Genomic DNA, 24594 nt, shown 5'->3' with positions numbered 1-24594 from the left:
ATTCAAACATCTTATTTCCATCCCAAAAGAATTATAATTATAATTCTTTTGGGATGGATCTGGGAGATGGAATAAAATTTAATCCTTTACTGAGGATACTTTTTTCTGCATCTGAAAGATAAGTTGATTTATTAATCACAATTTTGTCAGGATGGATGCGAGGTTTTGAAAAATTCAAATTATTTTGTACTTTTTTCAGGGCTTCAAATTTTTGAATAAGTTTAAATTTATTATCATTTTGAATTTTGGTTGCTTAAGATTCACCACTCATTCTAATGAGATACCAACTGATAATAATGTAAAAGGTAATATCTCTATACCATACATAAGCCCTGTTTCTCCCAAATTAGCCAAGGTTCTTAAAAAATACAACATAAGAACTTTATTTACTCCTCTTCCAAAAATCGTTCTCTAGTCAGCCATCCAAAACCTAGTCATCACAATCTTAAATATCCTGGTGTTTATCAGATCTGGTGTGACTGTGACATTCCTTACTGTGGCCAAACAGATAAGTTAATCGAGTTACGCATTGAGGAGCACAAGAGAACATGTGCCAGTGCTTTATCTAGCCATGTTCTGTTTTCAGCCAATTCTGATGAAGAAAACCATTGACATACAATCCTTTGGAACAAATCTAACAACATTTTCTGTTGCCATGACGAATTGGAAAGAAAGATTATAGAATCTAAGGAAATCATCCTCAACCCTGTACATCTAAACAACAAACTAAGCTACAACCTTTCAGACTGTCTTTCTGCTGTGATCAATACTGGCGTTCATGAGATGCTATACACACGCACATGTCTAACAATGTAGCCAGCGAGGGAATAGCTTTGAATACATAGACTTCAAGGTTTTAACGTTAAATATATACATTTACACTCTGTGATGTTTACAGTTTTTTCCTTCATGTTTAATGGTTATTTCTTTTATAATGTGCACCTGACGAAGGCTGTTAAAAAGCTGAGACTAGTTGTGTAGCTAATAAACTGTTTTTTCTATTTCTCTCGGTTCGGTTTAAGTCATTCAATTCTTTTTTTAAAAAAAAAAAAAAAAATATATATATACATATACACACACGTACAACTTGCCAACATTTCTGTGTTTATCAGTAGAGAGAGAGTTGTCTAGCTGTACCAGTTAACATGCAGTGGGGAGATTATGAGAACTGTGCAGCTGTAATAGCACTTCATAAGGGTTGAAATGCAGCTACCTGTTATTTTCAACATGCTAAAAAACACTCAGAATCAATAGGATATTTGTGTATCAGAATATTAACCATTATAATGATACAGAAGATGTTTTTGTATGTCTGACAATCACTTCCTACTCTGCTATTTAGATTCCCAACAAGGCCCAACTTTTCCTTTTTCATTCTGTCAGTTGCTTTTTCTAAGGCCTGAAAATATTCCTCCACTTCCACCTTAGTAGAACCTTCTGTGAGACCATTGGCACAAATAAGTCTCATTGTCCAATTCCGCATTCTGATATTTGCCCACATCACTCTACTTGAGACTGCCTGCCATTCAAGAAGATTAGCCTCGTATTTTGTGTTGAATACTATGGCTACTACTTCTTTTCCTTGATTGTCATTGCATCAATATAACATTTCGTATTTATTGCTCAGAAAGATCTCACCAGTTTTTGTCTTTTTTTTTTTGTTTCAGTCACCCCTATTATGTCGATCTGGTACTTATCTAATTCCTCAGCTAGCTCCATTTCTTTGCCATTCAGGCTTCATATGTTGATAGTACCGATCTTTAATTCTGATGTTGTTGAGCTGGGGGTGTGCTTTCAGATTTGTTCCAGTAGTTTTCCCTGGTTTTCTGGCGAAAACAACAGGGGCCTTGTTTAACCAGGCGACGCCCCAGCCAGCATGAAATAAGCTGTATAACTGAGAGGAGATCTCCACATAGCCTTTAAAGGAATGTGGAGAACTGACCAGGGCTTCTGACCTAATGTCCAATCCTCACCTTCTTGTGGTGCACCCTGTTGGGTATCTACCTTGATACTAAACGAACGAGGATGGGCTGGCAATTTGGGATTTAGCTGACCAAATTGTATTCTTATTGGCTTAAACCAATATAGAAAATGACTTCAACGTTTTAACGTTAAATATATACATTTACTTTCCGTGATGTTTACATTTTTTTCCTCCATGTTTAATGGTTATTTCTTTTATAATGTGCACCTGATGAAGGTTGTTAAAGAGCTGAAACTAGTTGTGTAGTACTAATAAACTGTTTTTTCCATTTTCTCGGTTTAAGTCATTCAATTCTTTTTAAAAATATGTATAATAACCGAGTAAATCAATCTTCATACATATGTATATGTGTGTGTATTTTTTCATTTATTTAATTTTTTTATTATTTTTTTAATCTTGTTAAAGTTATTTTTACTAGAACCTTAATATAATTAGACTATGATGCTCTATATCATAGGTTGCCAAACTTTTTCGGGCCACCACCCACTTTGCAAGACATAAATTTTGTAACATCCCCCATTATAACAGTTTGAATAAAACCATATTGCAAATACTCAATACTGTACTCCCGACATTTCTTCTTATATTCAGACATAATGAAGTAATAAAATTTGCAATAATATTCACAAAATGAAAGATTTAATTTACACTTTGTATGACTCCACTTAACTATCACGCTTTCGACTGATGATTGTTGGCAAAGCACACAAAAAATAATGAAACTTATTCCTAAACCACTGGTATTTATAGATTTGAAAATACTAGCCCGAATCGACTTGCATGCATTGACTTGTTTGCGATACCATCGTGCTCGTGCTTTGAACAAGTCACTGCAAGCACCCATATTCCTGTCAAAACATGCGGAATTGAGTGAATTACCTACGTAATAGTTGACCGACATACTTCTAGTTAAGACGCGTCTGCTGCGTGGATAGACTAAAGCCTGTATGGCACGATCAATTTTTACAATAGCAAAAAATAAATAAATTTTTTAAGTATATAAAAAATAGAAGTTAAAATATCCTGTATGATACGTTCAATTTTCTCAGTGACATAGAAAATTGATATCTATTTCTATCTGGCATGGTAAATTTTCAAATGATTAAATAATTGAAATAGAAAAATTGATAAAAAAAATTGATCGTGTAAGACGGGCATAAGATGAATTAAAATTCAATATTTAAATTTTAAATGATTATCTAATCGCAAAATCACGAAAATAATTAATTTTTAAATATATATTATTAATTTCTTCTATAAAGAGGCACCAAACCCTAGACCATCTGAACGCCCCCCCAAATGCTTCTGATTCCACTATAGCCCCCCTAGAAGGCTTCAGCGCCCACTAGGGGGCGGTACCACCCCCCTTTGGGAACCTATGCTCTATATTATGCGAATGCAGTTCATGCATGTCATTGTGAATATACTGGTTTCTGTCCTTGTTTAATTTGAAAGTCATATTGAAGATGCCCTTGATACTAGGGTAAAAATTTTATACTAATAAAATATATATACATAAGGTAAATCTGTATTATGTTATTTATTAATTATCGTGTCTTATGTTCCTATATGTCACATTATAAAAAATGAATTTATATATGTATTTCTATGAAAAAAAGTTATGCTGATGATAGCAATTATGGGCAATAAAAGTGTTCTTAGAAAACAAAAAAAAAAAAAAAAAGAAATAGGAAAGAAATTACATTCTTTCTATTAACAGATACATAAATAGCTATATAATTATAATAACACAGTAGGTATAATTAAGTTTAGAATTTTAGATTTATAAAAAAAAAAATGTTGAAAAATGAACCAGAAAATGGAAAACCTAAACACAAAAGAATAAAAAAAATTTTAATGTCAGAAAAATTCACATTAGAACAGGAAGAAATGAGCATCCAGTTAAAAGTACATGATATTTTATGCATTCTGATGCCTGAATATACTACAGAACTTCTTCAGAACAAAATGAAGTTATCACACAACCAGTGAACCAAATGTATAGTTGAAAGTTATCAGAAAAGTGAAAGCAGAGAATGAATGTTACACCTTGACAATAACAAGGGTCACTAGGATTATGAATATACTTAGTTCTTCCACAGCTCACCACTCTTGAAGAAAGCCATCAAAACCTCAGTTATGTAAGCGACTCTCTTTTTCTCTAGACCATCACTCCAGAAGGTATGGCATCAGATAGCATGAGGAATATTATTACCAATCTTACATTTATGCCCTATAGACTGTGTTACAAAACCATCTAAACAAAGCAAAGAAAGCTTTGTTGAAGCCCTGCATAACTGACATATTTCAGACTTATCTGAAACTATAAACAGAGGGCAATATGGTCATTCTTCCATTATAATTTTGAACTATTTCCACAGTTACCTTATATTCTGTAAACAGGACATTTGATGCAGGCAGAAACTCTGATGCCCAGATATACTGACAATGTATATCTGGGCACTTCATTTTGTTTCTTCAGAAACAAAACAAAGTGCAGCAAATGTTTTTTTTTTTTTTTTTTGCTCCAGTTTGAAATCCAGCAAAATGTCAGCAGCTTAATAAATTATACTATTTATTTTGTGTGGAGTTAATATTAAAACCATTGAAAGTTATCACAAACATTTAAGCCTTTCTAAATGCTGGATAAATAAGTGCAAAGTTACTTAAATAAGTGCAAAGTTACTTAAATAACTTGGAAAACAATCAAGTTGGAAAACTTGTAAAGCTCTGCAGACTCAGTTTTCCTATTTGATTTTTTAAGAATTAATTCTTTCTCACTTCATTTCTCAAATTCCAGACAGTATATCTCAAGCAATAAAGATAAAGGAAAGGAAGGAGTAGTACAATATTCAAATCTAAACATGAAAATAAACTTCTTGAGTGAAAGGTAGTTGCAAATAGAATAGTAATAGGTAAATTCCAAAATGAGAAATCAGATGACTAATTTGTATGGCATCCAATGAAAGTGACAGTAGGTCAAAAGTAGAGGAATCTTTCAATAACGATAATTCTTGCATTCCTGCTTAGGACAAAAACTAGTCATTACTAAAGTCACATTTCAATTTGAACATAAATTCATATGGAGAGAACAAATAAGAAATACATAAGCCTTACTATGTTACTGTTGATAATATAGTAAGGTCTAATTCAGGATAGCATATGTTCAGTCTGGTTCAGGTTGAAAAAATGAAATGGGAATGTGAAATGAAATTGATCTTCATTTAATAATTAATTAAAGACTTATTTTGTAAGCTAGCCAATAAATAACAGTTTAATATCCAATGTTTCACTGACTAATATCTGTCATCATTTTCAAAGGAATACACTAGTAGGCGATAGAAAGTAACAAAAACTAGGAAACTAACCGACAATTCTAAAAATTATATAACGTTATCACTGAACGTGAAACAGTGATATGATACGCGTGTCACAAGTACAACAAATAAAACGTCGTACTTGTGACACACATATCATATCACTGTTTCATAACATTATCTCCCATAATGCAAAACAATTGGCAACTCCTATAGGTAGAGATGACCTTGCTAATGCTTCTGCCTGGAATCTCCACTTGGGCCTGGCTCCCATTGAAGAGACCTCAATAAAGGTCGAAACTAGTCTGGGTAGTGGCCCTTCCCTTAATGCATAACATTATACATATCTGCAAGGAGATGTGTTTTGCATCATGGGAGATACTGAGATAGGAGTCATGTTGGCTTGCTCCACCTTTGCAACGAGTTTCCCAGTGTTGTACCACCTTACCCCAGTCCTAAAGATACTTTCATGTGCAAACTTTGTTTGCTCACACTTGGATAAAGGATTAAACTAAATTTATTATAGTCTAACCAAGTGAAAAATAAACTTTCAACATCTTTCTCTAAACCCAGAGTAATTTAATAAAAAGGTGGCACACCGTTTGGCAACTCCTATAGGTAGAGATGACCTTGCTAATGTTCTGCCTGGTATCTCCACTTGGGCCTGGCTCCCACTGAAGAGACCTCAATAAAGGTCGAAACTAGTCTGGGTAATGGCCCTTCCCGTAATGCATAACATTATACATATCCACAAGGAGATGTGTTTTGCATTATGGGAGATACTGAGATAGGAGTGATGTTAGCTTGCTCCACCTTTCCAACGAGTTACCCGGTGTTGTACCACCTTATCCCAGTCCTGAAGATACTTTCAGGCGCAACTTTGTTTGCTCACACTTGGATAAAGGATTGATTAAACTAAATTTATTATTAAAAATTACTCTGTGTGTGCAAACCATTATTTGCTCATGCTAGCAAAAAATACAAATGCAAGAGTATATAGTGATCTTTCAATTATCTGATCCTCAAACAACCAGACACTCAATTAATACATGAAGTGGTTAAGCATGTAAATACACTCTTGGAACAACAATATGTAACACTGAATATTCACTTAACCATACATTCAGTTAAATTACCAGTAAACTGATTTCCCAATTCAATTAGATAATTGAGAAATTACTCTAATTTCAAAGAATAAAGTTATTAAATAAATATTAAAAATGTGTATAATATGCACATTATTAATATTTAAATCATCTCAAAATCATCACTTTCATAAATAAATGAAAACTCTTTCACCACGTTTCAAATGCAATCAACGGTTATTATAATTATATTTCAAGATGCCTGACACTATAAATAAAAAAAGATAAACTTAAAATATTAATAAATAAGAATAATTAATGTGCAATACACAGCATTTCCTCAAACTTGGAAAATATCAAATTCCAAATGGAATGACAAGGTGGTAGATGACCTTCACAGCCTGATATACATCACTAACCTTGCTTCAAGGACTACATAAGAACAAACTTTACTTTCATCACCTGTTTGCGTGACATGTCCATGGTAATATACTAGGCAGCTTCCCAATCAATTAATACATTATCCTGCTGCCACTTATTTTTCCAGATCAGCATTGAGGTAATTCAAATCTCTTCCTTCATTTTCATAGTGAGGGAATCATTCAAGGGTACAGCAGTAAAGTAATTTTGTAGGTCAGCTGCTAGATATACAGGCATATCATTAAGTGCATTATCCTGCTACCACTTATTCTGCCAGATCATCTTTGAGGAAATTCAGATAACATGGTGTGGGTGTGTGTACACATGAAGTGAACTACTGAGACAATGTTATGAGAAAGTGTGTCCACACAATTAATTCATTGTGGGAAAATTATTAATCATGTGAAAAATAAATCACAGGAAGTGACTATATCACCTACATTTGTATTTAAAAAAAAAAAAAAAAAAAAATTCTTCCAACAGAAGTAAAGTCTAAACTTTTCCTCTGAAATTTAATGATCATTTATTAAAACAAATAAAGCATACCTGACCATACATTCCTTTATTCAAACCTTGTTCAATATAGATATAAGCTCCTTTTATTAACTTTGATTCTTCTTCCTTGTTATTTTTTTGAAGTTCTTTTGTTCTGTCTGCTCCCAACCCTAGACCCTGAGGCCTTGGTATTACTTCTTTATATTCAAACTGCCTGTCATTAAAGAAAAAAAAAAAAAGTCGCATTTGTTACATAAAATTGCAAGTCACTAAAGAAAAATTACAGTATCTTTAAGTCAACACAAAACGAGTAAAAATGATAGCATCAGATAGCAATTTAAACCAAGGATCTCAAAAAACAGCAACTCATTACCAGACCAAGAATTTCCAAATTCCAGGAAATTATGAGTTATTATTTATTATAATAGACACTCACTATAGCAATCCCTTAAGTCAGAGAAACCAGTATAGTGCCAGACTATATGACTTCTCGCACCAATGCTTCAGTGGACTTCTTGAGGATAATCACTTCTTCCTCCATCTCCTGACTACTTTAATTCATCTGCTATCCTTCCCTCCTCTACGCAACCCAGTTTCAAGGACTGGGAGTTGGAAACTATGAATAGGGTATTTTAAGCTTTGAACATGTAAAGACCAAACTAAATTCTTTTGTCGTCCTATGATTTCATATTTAGTATTATTTCCTGATACAAAAGTTACTGACTTGTGGACATTACCGATCTTCACGTTAGTCTGAAGTATAAATTCAATTCATGCTAGGAATCAACTTTATGAAGATAACATGGCTGTCTCCCATGGTACCACAGCTACAAGAGTTATACTTCTGATTGGGAACCACAATACATAAAAAAATGTTCTGCTAAAGAAACTTCAAGGATTGAAGGAAATTGGACTAGTTCTGATGAAGAACAATCAGAGGAAATGATGCAGGCTGGGGAAAGCTCTCTTAGAGAAGCCAAAACACAGAAGGCTCTTGGAGACAAGACAGATAGGAAAATCATGGAATGAGATTAAGAGAGAGAGAAGCAAATAACAGGGTCAAGTGGACTGTAATGATTGAGGCCCAATGCTCTGCAGGAAGTGAAGAGGATAAATAGGAAAGTACATACAGGACAGAAAATCAGGGAGAGCTGTAAAGTGGGGATAATGAACAAAGGAAATTGTTCGCATACAGAACATACAAGATTTAGTAGGACATGTACATCAAGGACAATATATAAAGTTACTAAATCACTTAAGAAATTGAACAACGTAGATATGAATATAAATTAAATTACACTTTAATAAATATTTCCGATATTTCGGCAACGTCACGTTGCAATCTTCAAAAGGAACTTACAAAAAAAGGCACGTGCACGTAGGCACTACAACACAGTAACTGAGAATGAAGAGATGAAGTTATTGTTCTCCTAAAAGTCCTGATGGTGCCCTCTAGCAGGCTAAGGTGTTCTTGGCCATTGGCTGAAGGTCTGCTGATGTAAGCCTCCCAAATTTGGGGCAGTCACATACAACCAAATTTGTTGAGGTTTGGAGAGTTTCTTAGGGCTGAGGCTGATTCCATAAATAGTCTTTCGAATTTGTATTTGCTACGGTGTATTACTGTAGCTTTCTTCCACCGTATTCTGTGGCGTGTATCCACAAGTATAGCCATTCTAGTCTGCAAGACCAGAATGGCTGTACTTGTGAAAACAGATGTAGTCCTTGTGTTCAGAAATTCTGATATTCGCTGTCCTGCCTGTTTGGCCAAAGTAAGACAGTTTACAACTGCAAGGGACCTGGTATACACCAGGTAGGTCTAGGGGAAGTGATTGGCCTTTAGTGGAGCGGATAAGGCGGATATGTCTACGAGAATATATAAAGAATAACATAAAAAAAAGAATAAATTTAAACAATAATGTGAAAAACAGAAGAAAGAACTAGAAGCATATGAAATTATAAATGAAATAAAGGTATAACAAAGTCCTTACAGACATCCCATACAGGTCACCTCTCCTCATGATAACTCAGACTACAATCTTGTACAAATTTTCTTTCTCCAACCACTCCCAATTTTATGTCCTTTGGTGGTATAAAAATACCAAGTGGGATGATCTCCAAAACTACTCTTTCCTTTCCATGTCACACTACTGCTTCCACTTTTCTGATCCAAACACCTGTTCTGCCTGAGCTACAGAAATTATCCTCACTGACATAAAAATGGTGAAAATGGTTCATCTCACATTCCATCCAAACTTCCTGCTTACTTTCCAAGCCACAGCTTAACAAAAGGTATATTAAAGGAGTTGAAGGAAAAAATTGAACATACCACAGGTGGCTTATAAAAAAAGAATCTCAACTTCATTCAATATTTTCACAATAACAGTGGGATCAAAATAAAAACTGACACACATTTTAATGGGGAATCTTAGCCACAAAATTTCATTCAATTTCATCTAGCAAAATTATTAATATTTCAAAACTTTGTTGCAAAATTTCCAATAAAACTGAGCTAGATGGAATAAAATCTGACCACATAGACAACTTTCTGTACATTTCCCAAATACTGAAATTTATCACAATCCACTAAGTCAGAGAATTACTGCAATATATAATTTTGATACCTTATCTGTTTGTCAAACTAAAAATATTTGAACTAAAATTTGGAATGGTATGACAAATTTTTGTAAGAATTTCAGACACTGAATTTAATTAAAATTCATCCCATAATAACTGGTGTATGGACATCATGCAATAATAATAATACGGTATAATAATATTATTATTATTATACTGTATGTTATTATTATTTTTATTATACTGTACATTATTATTATTATAATACTGTATTTATAGTGTCAGTGCATCTTGAAATATAATTATAATAACTGTTGACTGCATTTGAAACGTGGTGAAAGAGTTTTCATTTATTATAATAACATATTATAAATATTATATTATAACATTGTATATATTGTTGCCAGTGAACCATCTGGAATGATTATTATTAATGTATTTACACTAAAAATTGCAAAATGATGATATTCTGATGTGAAGGATGAAAAGATAAAATAGGCAATCATGCCATGATAATAATCACTTGTAAATTTCATTAACACGATGGGAACACTTGTAAGGAACACTACAAAATAAAACACTGCAATAAATTCCTTTCCATATTAGTACATCATCATCATCAAATTTTGAGCTGGAGTGTGCTTTCAGATTTGTTCCAGTAGCTGACTTTTCACTGTTCGCCCTGGTTTTCTGGCGAAAAAACTACAAAATAAAACAGTGCAATAAATTCCTTTCCATATTAGTTCATCATCATCAAATTCCTGCCATGTACCCTCAAGGGTACAGGATATGATAGTACTACATGAAAAAATTACATCATTACTAACTTCCTATCTACAGTTTTTGTCTTTTTTGTTTCCGTCATCCCCTATTATGTCGATCTGGTACTTATCTAATTCCTCAGTTAGCTCCATTTCTTTGCCATTCAGGTTTCTTATGTTGATAATACTGATCTTTAACTCTGGTGATGTTGAGTTGGGGTGTGTTTTCAGATTTGCATATTAGTTTACTATGGTTAACTATTCATCATTCATTATGAATTATTCATATTGAATATCTAACTGTTCTCTCATTCTTTTTTTTTTCACCCTTATTTGTTTTAGAACTCCAGAGACGAAACTATTTAAGCAAACTTAATCTATATTGTCCCATAGAATTATTCTTTAAATCAAATCATCAGGTTAATTTTTACCATCACCGAAAAACAAAAGTATTATTTGCAAATACTAGATTCGTTAGTACAATGACTGAAAAATAATCTCTCTCTCTCTCTCCCCCCCAAAAAAAAGTATCCAAATATTATGCTGCATTTCTTCAAAAAGTACTCACATAAATCTAGAAACATATGTGCAATCATTGACTTCTTGAAGAGATATTATCAGCTGAATGTTCTATTTATACAATGCCTCTTGTCACAGTTTTGATGAAGATGATTTCATTTGTTCTACATGTTGAAAGCTTTTTCACATGGTTATACTATAAATTAAAGATGCCAAGAAATTATATGTTTGGTTTAATCCTTACTTCAAATGCAAACTTTGTTTGTTTACACTTGGAGAAAGGATTAAACCAAGAATATAATTTTTTGGCATCTTTAATTTATTTGTTCTACATATTTGATTGTTTTGTTTTATTTTAACTTAGAGTTCAATAATACAAAAATGAAAGACTGATGTGAAACTGCAGAATCGAATAGTTACTAAACAGTAACATATTGACAGATAGATACAGATAATAGAAAGGATAGGTAAGGTTTAAAATATATTAAAACTGTTCAGGGTTTCCGTTGCACTCTGGAAATTTAACTATACATACTTCGTATCCATCCATCTATTCACTGGATGCCATCAGATGATGTACAGTTCGCTCAGATGTTCAGTGAAGTGTCACAACGGTCCTTGCCAGGTGGTCCTGTTGAATGCTTTTCTGGATATTTCGACTCTCTGATGATCAGTTACTCCAGATCCACCATCCATCCATCTCATTGACAGTCTACTCTTTCACCAGGAACTAAACCTTCTATTAATGCTTTGAGAAGTCCTCCTTCCATCCTTTCAATGTGTCTAAAGTATTTCAACTCCATTCTGTCAAAAGTCTTAAAGTTCTACCAATCCTTTAAGTATAAGATATCCTCAATAGCATTCAGTAACACCACATCTCAAAATCCTCAACTTTGTTCCTGTGAAGACAGATTCATCCTTCCAGATTTTAGACAAGTCGCTCAGATGTTCAGTGAAGTGTCACAACGGTCCTTGCCAGGTGGTCCTGTTGAATGCTTTTCTGGATATTTCGACTCTCTGATGATCAGTTACTCCAGATCCACCATCCATCCATCTCATTGACAGTCTACTCTTTCACCAGGAAATAAACCTTCTATTAATGCTTTGAGAAGTCCTCCTTCCATCCTTTCAATGTGTCTAAAGTATTTCAACTCCATTCTGTCAAAAGTCTTAAAGTTCTACCAATCCTTTAAGTATAAGATATCCTCAATAGCATTCAGTAACACCACATCTCAAAATCCTCAACTTTGTTCCTGTGAAGACAGATTCATCCTTCCAGATTTTAGACAAGTCGCTGACTGTTGTTTTAGCCATTCCTAATCTTCTTCTGATGTCTTCTGAACAGAAATTATTCATACTAATAATGGATCCAGGTATTCGAACTTGCTGACTTCTCAATTCTTTCTCCATTAAGGTACTTGTTTCTCAGGAGCTTCCCTGTCTGTATTTCCTTTGAGAACCATAATCTTTGTCTTGCTAGGATTGACTTGAAGTACTCTGTTCTTAATGATCTCATTGACTTTGTAAAGGATTTGTCCTAGTTCTTCCTTGTCATTATAAAGGAGTACTGTATCATCAGTGTAACCTCATATTACTGATCAATCTACTACCTATCCCAGTTCCTGTCTTAAGCTCATCCAATGCTACATGTATGATGTCCTTAGAATAGATACTAAACAGGTGAGGAGAAAGTAGGCATCCTTGCCTAACTTCCTAACCAACCTGAAGTAGATCAGTTAATCCAACACCTGTTCTTACTGTGGCTTCTTGCTCACTGTACAAGTTAGATATCAACCTGATGGGGTGTTGAGAAAAACCCATTATTTTCATTACTTCCCACAATTTCACATGCTGATCATGTGAAAATTGTGGGAATCTATGAACACATTACCATAGGGAGTCTAAATTTTTTATGCTTTTCTATGATCTGTCTAAGGCAAAGGATCTAATCTCTAGTATCCTTACCTTTCCACAAACCTACTTGTTCCTTAGGCATCTCTGCCTCAACTTTGACCTCAATCCTATTTAGAATGATCTTTAATAAAATTTTACTTGCACGCAAGATTAAACTAATAGTTCTATAGTTCTTGCAATCCTTCATATATATACCTTCTTAGAAGTGGTATGAAAATGACTTTTTCCAGTCTCTAGGCCATGACCCTGTCTCCCATATCCTTGTAATCAATCTATGAAACACTCTTATTCCTCCATCACCTGTGGCCTTAATTAACTCTGATGAGATTCCATCTGCACCTGGGGCATTTATTGTTGTTAAGCTGTTTAACCTTATGCCTAAGTGGAGAAAGTTCCAAATCGAAATTTTCCTGGTGAGAGGGCTCCTCCTCTTTCTACTGTACAGTTCCTCAGTATTCCTTCCATCTAACTTCCATTCCTGTCTTTGATAACATTCAATTTAGGCTTAACCTTGTGCTTTTGGTCATGAACTAAACAAAATATCCTTTTACAATTGTACTTCTTCATCTGGACTCCCTTCACATTTATTAGTATAAAAATTTTCCTTGTCCTGCCTGATGGTTCTTCTGACTTCTCTCTAACCACCTTCTTTCAATTAAGATTCCATGTTGAATCTGATATCTATGGGTCTCTTGGTTTTCTAACTGGGCCGAGATACTTCTTGGCTGTGACCTTGACTCCTTCCCAAAACATTCTAGATGAGCTCTCCTCAATGGTCTCCAAAAGATCATCCAACCAAGTTGATGTTTCTTTTGTGAACCCACTAAGGATTGCTCTGACATCCAGTCTAGGGGGACATGCCTGACTTGGAAGGTTTTTTCAGGGTCTTAATCTTCCTTGGCTTTTACTAGCTGATGGTCTGTACCACAGTCTGATCCAGAACAAATATGCACATCAGAGATGTTTGTTTTCGCCCGTTGGTGAGCAAAGGATGTAATCAATCTGGTGCTGACCTATATATTAGATGTTCAAGTATAGGCCTGTCGTGGGTGTTTCTGGAAGCAGGTATTGGTAATAACTAATCTGTTAGCATGAGCAAATTCTAAAAGTCTTTCACCAAGGGTTTTACAGTCACCCAGACCAAACATGCCATACTCAGGCCTAACTCTCATACTCTTTCCCACATTTTGCATTAAAGTCCTCTAAGATGTGTAAAGTACATCTCTCCTTGGTAGGCAGTCCAAAGTCTATAGGTTTTCATAGAATTCCTCACTCTCTTCATCAGACCTATCTGTGTGAAGTACATAAATTACCATGATTGACACATTGGTAAGATGAGCCTGAAGTCTAATACAAAGCATCCTGTCATTAATGGGATTATAACCAAGGATTCTTGCCAACCACCTTCAGTATTGCATCTATCCATGATGCTTTGAGTCACCTCCTGAATAAACAACTAGCTTACCGTCCTGTCTTTGAAGTGACCTTCTCCATTCCATCTGATCTCTGTAATATTTCCATGATACCTCTCTATACCTCTTCATCTCTACAGACAATATCAAGAGCATCGATCTGTAGACCCTGTACATTCCATGCCTATGTAAAGTTCCCCCTCTAAGATTAATCCCATACCTTCTGTATTCCTTGTTCACAATAACAATGGCTTTTGTTGGAGACTGTAATATACTTCTCAAAAAGGACTCTCTGCCTAAGCCTTGGATATGGCTCTGATTATTCTGTATGACAACCAATGCAGCACGAGATGTATTAAAAGGCACAACTATATTAGCATTTTGGAGTGAAGTCAATGCAAAAAAAAAAAAGTGGCTGGAGAGGCCCTTTCCACATATCAGGGAGGTTTTGGTTCCAGTTTATCCCACACTGACCATGTGGGTTGGAACTTCAGCCTACTAGATGAAACAAATACCTAGGAGAGAAGGTAGACTCCCACTGCATAAGACAAAATGGAATAGCAAAATAGGAAAACTTCACCTCTAGCCCTTGAATATTCTAAGAGCATTGAAGGGGAAAGAACAACAAGAAAAAAAAAAAGAGAAAGGAGAGGAGGGAGACAAGTCTACAGATAATATAACAGATATCTATTACGTAAAGTAAGGCATGGTCCAGCATCATATACTGTGAGTGGCAAACTCCAGTGTTACTCACTAAAGTGAGCCCTTGAGATAATACTTTACATAAATACATTAATTATTATGTATTATAACTTAGCAAGGAAGAAACATAGATGATTATATATACTGCAGTCATTTTAAAGATTATTATAAAGTATATGTAGCAAAAATAACAGGAAAAGATCCAAAGGAAAATGAAGATATAGGTCAGATGAAGCAATTAGAAAAATTTTAGAAAAAATAAATGTAAGAGTTAGTCAAATCAAAAACCACTGTTAAAATAATGATAAAATATTTGTCCAGAACTAAAAAAATATTTATTACCTTGTTGCAGTAGTTAGTACACAGAATATACTGGTTGACACAACAGATGAGAGAGACATGGAAAAAACATAATGCTGAATGTTTTAGTTATTTCAAGAAAGCCATATAAACTTACTTGTTTCTCAATCCTATAGTGCTGCCTGGCTTCCAACCCATACCTCTAAGCACTGCTAATCCAAACTCATCAACTGGAATATTTTCATAATCAGTTATACTAGAAGCATCACTATCCAATGCACTTTTTGTTGGCAGAGGAACTGCTAAAGTGTCATCATTTTTGAAATCTCTTTTGTCCCATAACTTATTAGCTTCAGAGGATTCTATTCGGAAAAAAAAAAAGCATATTTGAAATAATATAGTGAAGCCTAAATAAATATTTAAGAATTATACAGATTCTGTCATTTCAGAATTGGACAGAATCTCATCTTTTGCGAGTTATCTTGACAACTCAAAAAAAAAAAAAAAATGAAATTCTGCTTCATCTGGGGTCAGGTTACTCTAAGTAAAAGAAAAATTAAGATATTGCATCAAGTAAAAGAAAAATTAAGATACTGCATCAAGATATATATATATATATATATATATATATATAACACACACACACACACACACACACCAGATTTCCATTATGATGCAGAGTATCATAATATTTTCATGCTTTTACACACACACACACACATTACAGAGAACTTGTATGCAACTACAGTATGATAATCTTTTCATATTTCTTTAATAACAGATATAAATTTAATAACATACTATCAATACACATTCATCGACACATATTACAAATAAAGAAATATAAATATTATGTGGAATAGTAAACTACTGTCATTAAACTCACAGAGACTAATGTATTTATCATAAGAATGGTTTTCTATAGTGAATTTCATCAAGTGAATTATATCCTTGATAATTTTAAAGTTATTCTTAATATATAGAGCCTGTGTAGCTCAGCAGATGTGGCGTTTGCACACCACGGCGCTTGACCACACAACTGAAGACTTGGTGTTTTGAATCTGGTCGGTGACTAGAGGAAATTTTTCTAAGCCTTTTTTCGACCATTTCCCGAGTTAGTCGATCTCTGGGCACGGGCAAGTGGGTTTTTTCTCCAGGTAACTCTGGTTTTTTGTTCCATAAACTAAAGAAAATCGACCGTAGAACCCACACTATTTCAGACATTAAATATATTGTGATATGGTTAGGGACGACGTGATGGCAGCACTTGTTGAGCAGCCTTTTCACTGCGTGCTGCTTAATTAGTGATGATAGCCTTGGGCCAGCTATCTCTGATTGGGTACCAGTGGAGATTGAACTGTCCACTCAGTCTCCAAAAGTTAGATAGGGCTAAACGGCTTCGCCTACTCCCTATATGGGAATAAAATGGCATTAGCTGATTTTTTTTTTTTTTTTAATTCTTAATATATGGTCTCTTCTGCTTCATTCAATTTTCTTTTGTGCCAATAATTAGTTGCATGAAATAAGCAAGTGCTGTTCTAATAGATCTTGTGACTAGCATATAATGCATAGTTAGATACTCAAGATAGGAACTGATTCCTGAGTATTTCAGATGCTATACAGCCTGTCTGGCCAAAACGAGTCCTGCACACTGCCATTTGTAAAACAAGTTTTTTAAACAGATTCTCCTGATGTTTTTTGAAGTACCTTTAACATTCGGCAGTAGTAGCCTGCTGACTTGATTTAGTCCATAATGTAATTCTATCCAAATCCACAGAAAGATACAATGCATTTTATATAATACTGTTTTATTGTTTTCTAGAATTTTCTTATTCAAAATTTTGGTTCATTATTACTGATTAATATATTTGTATGTTATAGGAAGAAAATATTGTATAGTTCGCCCACCAATTAGAGATCCTTCGACATTTCTGCGCATGTCACAAAAAGGAGAATCCATTCCGATAATAGGGAGAATCCATTCCGTATTGCAGGATGAGTTGTTTATTATTACACGTTGGAAAATTAACTTCTGTTTTATGATCATTGTAGTTAACTATGTTGCTTGTATAACAGTTGGAAAAATTTACCTATAAAGCACGTGATTTCGCGTGTTGGCGACCAATTTGTAGGTCCTTCATTTCTTTCTCCCCTTCAGCATGAATCGACTATTCTTGGCAAGTTTCCAAGTGGAAATCTCAAAAGCATGGGCATGCTATACAATGGATAATTTCCCTTATTAAAAAAAAAATAAAATAAAATAAATACATTTTAAAAACATTACACCTTTTAATCTCCCCCACTCACTTCTTCTGCAATCATAATATCTTTTAAATTTTAAAATCTTGAAAATCTTGTGTCTGTTCCCAGGAAATCTGAATGAAGAAAAGTTGCCCTTGAATACACACACACACACACACATATAAATGGCTGTTATCATGTAGAATGGATAATGATGCTATGTGATGATGCTAATGGATAATGATGTTAGTTATGAAATTTTGCATATGATTATGTATATTATGGCATACATGGTTTTTGGATATAATATTATGTGAGATAATTTTTCTATTATTTCAGGTTCTGTTTACAGGCTGTATCTGGGGGGGGGGGGGATTGTTGATGTTCTATTTATCTAATGACTCCTAGCTTTTGGTAAGTGGCATGCATGATTTTTTGGATATATCAGGTCATCCCCCAAAGTAATGTCGTTTTTAGCATTAAGTTTTTAAAATACATAAAAGATAAATCACTTGCTAATTTAATCAAGTATATTCTCCATTTGAATCAATAACACTCCTCCAACATTGTGAAAGCTTCATAATGTCATTTCTATAGAATTCAAGAGCTTTGGAAGCAAAGAAGTCACCTAGGCTCAATTTCAGTGTCTCTAATGTATTATTTTTCATTAATGAAACGTTGCAAACTTCAAAATAAGTGGTAATCTAAAGGTCCAAGATCAGGAGAATACGGAGGATGTAGAAGTTTTTCCCAGCCGAGTTCCTCAATCTTGGTACAGCTGATTCTTGCACTATGAGGGCATGCGTTATCATGGTGAAAAACAATTTTTCGACTGAACTGAGAACAACTTTTTTCTTTCAGTTTTTCATTCAATCGATTGAGTTGTTCACAGTATACTTCAGCTGTAATTGTTTGGTTTTGTGATGTGTTCAAAGTGTATAATACCAGCCATATGCTACCAAGTGCTTTAGAAAACCCTCTGAAGGTGAAGCTTGTTTTGGCTGAAGTTTAGTCTGTTCCCCTGGATGAACCCACTGCCTTCAGTGCTTAATATTTTTGTAAAGTATCCATTTTTCATTATGTGACTCAAAAACAGAGATAGAACCTCAAGAGAATGAAGAGCAGTGCAGATGTTGACATGCTCTCTTCGATTGTTGTTCGTCAGTTCGTGAGGAACCCACTTGCCAAGCTTAGACACTATTCCAAGTTCTTGCAAATGGCAATGGATGGTCAATGATGATGAATTAAGATCTCCTGATAAATCTTCAACAGTTGCGTTGGCATTTCTTGTAATAGATAGCGGCTTCCGGCATATCGTTATTGAGATAGAGAGAGAGGGAATCAGAGCGAGGAGTGTCTTTTGAGCTAAAGTCTCCTTGTCGAAATTTTTGGAACCATCACTGGCACTTTTGCACATTCAAAACGTTATCGCCATACACTCCTTGCATATTTTTTTTTACAGTGTTAGCAGCATTGTTGCCTTTTTTTGAACTCATGATTTGCTTTTCAGTGACTTCCACGGGGTTATTTAAACAATAACTTATGTATGATGTTCTTGCAAGGTTGAATTCTTTAGAATGAGGCCATCTCGGCTTAGCAATATTTATAAAGCTTTAAAAATTCATGTTTAGACAAGCTGAGACTCATTTGAGCAAGTACAGTATAAAAAACAACATTACTTTTGGAATGACCTGATAACGTACAGAGCAGTCCATGTGGATAGATTATCTATAAACAGAGAACACTGAGTTACCTGATGAAGGTGATGGGGTTATCTAGAAATAGTAAGGCATTTTTACGGTAGCTTCTTGTTAACTCATGATATAATCAATAAAGATGACAAAATATTCTTAAAACTACTACTCTTCAAAAATTCAACAATTATTCCTATTCAATGCTCAACCATACTTGAAGGATTAGAATTTGTAGCAAAAATAATTATCTAATAAAAATTCGAAATGATGAATTAACAATTTTTCAACATTTCAAAAAACTGTTAAAAAAAGGTTCTTCTTCTTAAAGAAATCACTCATTTATTTCAATTCCTGCCAAAAAGAAAGTTAAAAGTGAGGATTTCTCCATGATGATAATTGAATGTTTTTATTTCTTTTTTGTCAATCCTACTCATACACACTCGTGCCACATAAGATGGATGTTGTAGTCCTCAAGGAAAACCAGGCAAGGAAAACATTATCAAAAATATGGAGACAACTACCGTGTTAGAGCAAAACTTTAGTTTAATATAAACTAAAATGAACACTCGATGTTTTGACCTTCATATCAAGGTCATCATCTGGAGCACACATATATAGAGAAACAAACAGCACTAAAATCTACATGGTTTGCTCAAGTTACTGACCAACCGTTAAAACAATTATTGGCCTGACCTCTGGTGAGGGGGAAAAAAAAAAAAAAACACCTTCACTACATCAAAGCTAGAGTCCTATTATTATTATCTATTATGTTTCAAAATTAAATTGGGCTGAAGAGCAACATGTTTATACATATATATAAAACTATGTGATTATACATATAAATTTCAACCAATTGGTATGGAATAGTTTCCAATAAAAGCTGAAAATTGCTTCAAGTCCTAAAGTATACTGGAAACTAAGTAGGATGAATATGTGCCATCCAAATTCTTGGAATTTTTATGCCACCATTATTGTTGAGATTAGCATGGTTAATCAGAATTTCACAAGCTTCTTTAAATTTTCTTTCAGAGCAGATTTTCGTATGATGTAAAGAGCAGGTACTTTTCCAATCATTTTGGTATATGGTTTTGAGAGCGTGATCTGAGAGGCCTGCTTCACCAAAATTGTTATATTTAATGTGTCTTTTGTGTTCTTTTTTAAGTATAGAGACTGTACGTCCAGTTTCACCAATATAAGGTAAGTTACAGGTGCAGTAGATGGAATGTTCACGCGGTTAGCCTAGTGGCTTTGCGCTTCGCAACCATATGCCTAGGGAAGGAGTGTCCTAGGTTCAATTCCCGTCAACGACGTGAGGAGCTCAAGGATCTTCCTCAGCCATAGCCAAGTTAGCTGGTCTTGGGTGTGGAGAACAGGGTTTTTTCTGCTAGTTTATCTGGTGTTTTTCATCCCGCAAGCAGGCAAACCAGTCCGAGGACATACACGGATTACAGTAAGGAATACTGACCCAGCCATAGGTCTGATTCATCAGCCTATGCCGGTTCCGGAGCCCAGATAAAATTTGGGGTTACTAGATGGTATCATGAACTCCAGTATAAAGGGGAAAATGCTGTATCATTGCACGGAATTTATTTATCTCAGTAGATGGAATAAACTCCAGGAGTTGCCAATGGGAGGAGAGGATCCTTATAGAAGTTGAATATGTTTTTAATTTTATAGGTGGTTTAAAAGTGGCATTAAGATTATAATGGTGTAGGATTCTATTGATTTTTTCTGATAACCCTTTAATATATGGGATGGCTATGGTTTTACTGTAATCTATATTCTTTTTTTGATGAAGTTTTATGAAGAACTTTATTAATAGTACTTTTGTTATAGCCATTATTTATAAATGTGTTGCTAATCATCTTTAATTCTTGTTTAAGAGCTTGTTGATTAGAGCAAATTGTTATAGCTCTGTTTTTAAGGGTGTTAATGACTCCAAATTTTTGCGACAGATCGTGATATGAGTTAGCATGTATATATTGGGCAGTATGTGTCTTTGCGGTAAACCGTGAAGGATAGACTGCCTGAAGGAAGACTTGTGACCAGTGTATCCAGGAACAGGAGCGAGTTCTGATTTTCAATTTCAATAGTAAATAATAAATTGTTGTTTGTTCAGGTGGCTAAGGAACGTGTTTAAGTTTGTCGACCGTGTGGCCAGATAACAAAAACATCGTCAACATATCTAAGCCACACCGTAGGTTTTAGAGTAAAGGAATCAAGAGCACTTTGCTCAAAAGCTTCCATATAAAAGTTAGCAATTGGGGGGGGGGGGGATAGTGGTGAGCCCATGGATGACAAAACTGTTTAACATGTCCCAATAACATGGAGACATGGCTGCTCAGGTCAAGTCTGGTTCAGTAGATTTCTCTGAAGAAATATGGCCCAATAATGAACTTGAGCATAAATCCTATCCATACTGTGACTTTAGCGAATGTAAGGGAACTTGTTGAAATGCATGGGGATTCTCTGTAACCTAAATGCAGCAGTTCTGAGTGTTTACTGTTCCACAAACATGAAAATGCACTTCATCACTCTGTAAGATACTTCAAAGCCAATCCTCATCTACCTCCATATGTGCCAAAAAAGCTAACAAAAATGTTTCTCAGATACTGGCATTTCCCATTTGCAACTCTTGGCTGTGGCTGAGTTTACATGAGTAGCACTGCAATGCTATATGCAAAGTTCTCTATACTGTTATGTATGGCACATTTCATTGCCTTTCTATGGCACCTGCATTGCATGAACCTAAAACATCCTCATTTGACTGAGTTGACATCAAGTTGCAACATCGTCAGTCATTTCCAGAATTTCACATGTAAGCCCTCTTCCTGGTTGGACTGTTGAATTCTGCAAATAATTCTACTAACATAAAAAATATTCATAATTTTAAATTATGACTTTCTACATAGGGCACTGTGAGCAAGAAAAGATAGTGAATTTTGCATTACCATATGAGCTGTAAAGCGCAGTATAAACGCAGGTGTAAGACTGATTATGGTCATTCAACTTGTACAATAGATCTCACTTTGCCTGAATGTGCCTTGCTTGTGAAGCGTTTTTATAGGAATGGGGAAAATACTGCAGCAGCACCTAAAGTAGACACCTAAAGACTTTGCGAAAAGGCCTAGCGACACTAAATGCAGTGTGATGCACGACAAATCATGCATCACACTGCATATAGTGTCGTTAGGCCTTTTCACAAAGTCTTTAGGTGTCTACTCATGAAGTGCTGCTGCAGTATTTTCCCCAATCTATAAAAACGCTTCACAAGCAAGGCACATTCAGACAAAGTGAGACCTATTGTACAAGTTGAATGACCATAATCAGTCTTACACCTGCATTTATACTGCTTTACAGCTCATATGGTAATGAAAAATTCACTATATTTTCTTGATCACAGTGCCCTATGAAAAAACAGTCAATTTAAAATTATGAATATTTTTACAAATTGTTTGTTAGTACATTATTAGTTTTGGTTTCATAATACGTATTGCCGGCACTTGCGATGTGCACGTTATCGATGTTATTTTGTCAAAATGAAATGTGAAGCATTTAAAAAAAAATTATGTACTTACTGGATTTGGATAGTTGTGTTGCTTTCAGAAATTTTATTGTGGTTTAAAGTTATTAAGTGCTGTGTTTTGTAAAGACATTCTCGTAACGCTAACGGAGACAACACGTCAGCCATTATATTGTGAAATAAAAGTGGCAAGCAAGATTGCTTGCCACTTTCATGTGCACTCCATGAAAGTGGCAAGCAAGATTAACTTCTTGCTTGCCACTTTCATGGAGTGCACATGCTCGTCGAGGAGTTTGATGGGTGATTGACAGCTGACAGAGAGAGCGTTCAGTATCGAGGTAACGAAAACAACGAGTGTGTTCGGTATCAAAGAACGGAGGATAAAAAAGAGAGTTAATGGAAGTTTAAGAAAGCAGGCCGGAAAAATTTTGTTCTTAGGAAATTAAGTTTTTATGTGACAGTTGGAGGAATATTAATAGAAGATTCCGAAATGGGAATCGAAGAATTGTGAGCCTTTAAAATGGAGGAGTTAAGATTGTAAATAAGTATTGGTAAATAAAAGAAAATATTGCGATTGATGTTCTATAGGAATGTTCGAGGAAATACTGCTTGAAAATTTCAACTGTTTTAAGGACACCGGATCTATCTGTTATTTCTAACTAGAAAAGGAGATGGAATTTAGCAACTTAGATAAAGCAGTAGAAGAAATCTCTTTCGCTGGTACGAAAATTAACAAAATTGAGCTGCAGGAAGTAAGAGTACTTATACTTCGGTGAATTCAGAATATCTTACTTCAGAGTCGGAGGAATAATGTGTGCTACATAAGGGTGATGAGAAAGGATCCTATGGAAAAGAAGAGAATCTTATATCTTCGGAAAAAGGCCTTAACAAAGAAACTGACTAGGAATATTTTGTTATTGTGTAAACAAGGTGTTTAGTCTAGTAGACGTGATTGAGTATATGTTAAACAAACAAGTAATGGAACGAGTCAGAGAATGGGTGATATCTCTAAAGTGTAAGTTTATTTTAAAAGGCCTTGGATCCAGTTAATTTTGTAGTTAGTTGTGCAATTTTATTTGAAGTGTATATATTGTGTTTGTTTTATTAAATGTGTATATTTTGTATTTGGTCTTGAGTCAATGATTTTTCGGATTCTGAAAGAAATGGTAAAAAGTCATTGCACCAATTGGAATTGAACCCTAGTGCATATAAATAAAAACACTCTGAAATTAGAAATAATTGTTATAGAGAAAATCTCATAACAAATGAGGATTGATAATAAATAAATTAATAAATAATCCCCTCTTTATAACAATTGGTAACAGAGATCAAATCACTTTATAACAAAATCAGGCAAAGTGAGACCTATTGCACAAGTTGAATGACTATAATCAGTCTTGCACCTGCATTTATACTGGTTTACAGCTCATGTGATAATGCAAAATTCACTATCTTTTCTTGCTCACAGTGGCCTAGTCATTTTTGAACTTTTTTTTTATTCTCAAAATTTCTTTTCCATGATCTGGTTAGGGTACCCACCAACTTTGAGGGTATTTCATCTAAGATTCTCTTTACAGACTGCACTGAACAGAAGTACTTCGATTTTAAACACCCTGTATATTGCTTGTTGAGATATTTGAGGTTGTCAAAAAT

General features: G+C 34.5%; 1 protein-coding gene across 1 annotated transcript in view; it reads right to left on the bottom strand.

The window, feature by feature from the left end:
* LOC150106515 (G-patch domain and KOW motifs-containing protein-like) overlaps positions 1-24594 on the bottom strand; it is a 131629-nt gene that overhangs the window by 91027 nt on the left and 16008 nt on the right. Inside the window, exons 3-4 of the mRNA XM_090392510.1 lie at positions 15641-15845; positions 7353-7515 (exon numbers count right to left, since the gene is read on the bottom strand). Coding sequence (XP_090248636.1) covers positions 7353-7515; positions 15641-15845 — 368 coding nt within the window. The remainder of the gene's footprint in view (positions 1-7352; positions 7516-15640; positions 15846-24594) is intronic.

The sequence above is a fragment of the Typopeltis vanoorti genome, chromosome 5, assembly GCF_054136105.1.
Source record: "Typopeltis vanoorti isolate ZY-2024b chromosome 5, IOZ_Tvanoo_1.0, whole genome shotgun sequence".
Lineage (NCBI taxonomy): Eukaryota > Metazoa > Arthropoda > Arachnida > Uropygi > Thelyphonidae > Typopeltis > Typopeltis vanoorti.
Note: the sequence above shows the minus strand (reverse complement) of the source record. Positions and strands in the feature narration are given on the sequence as shown.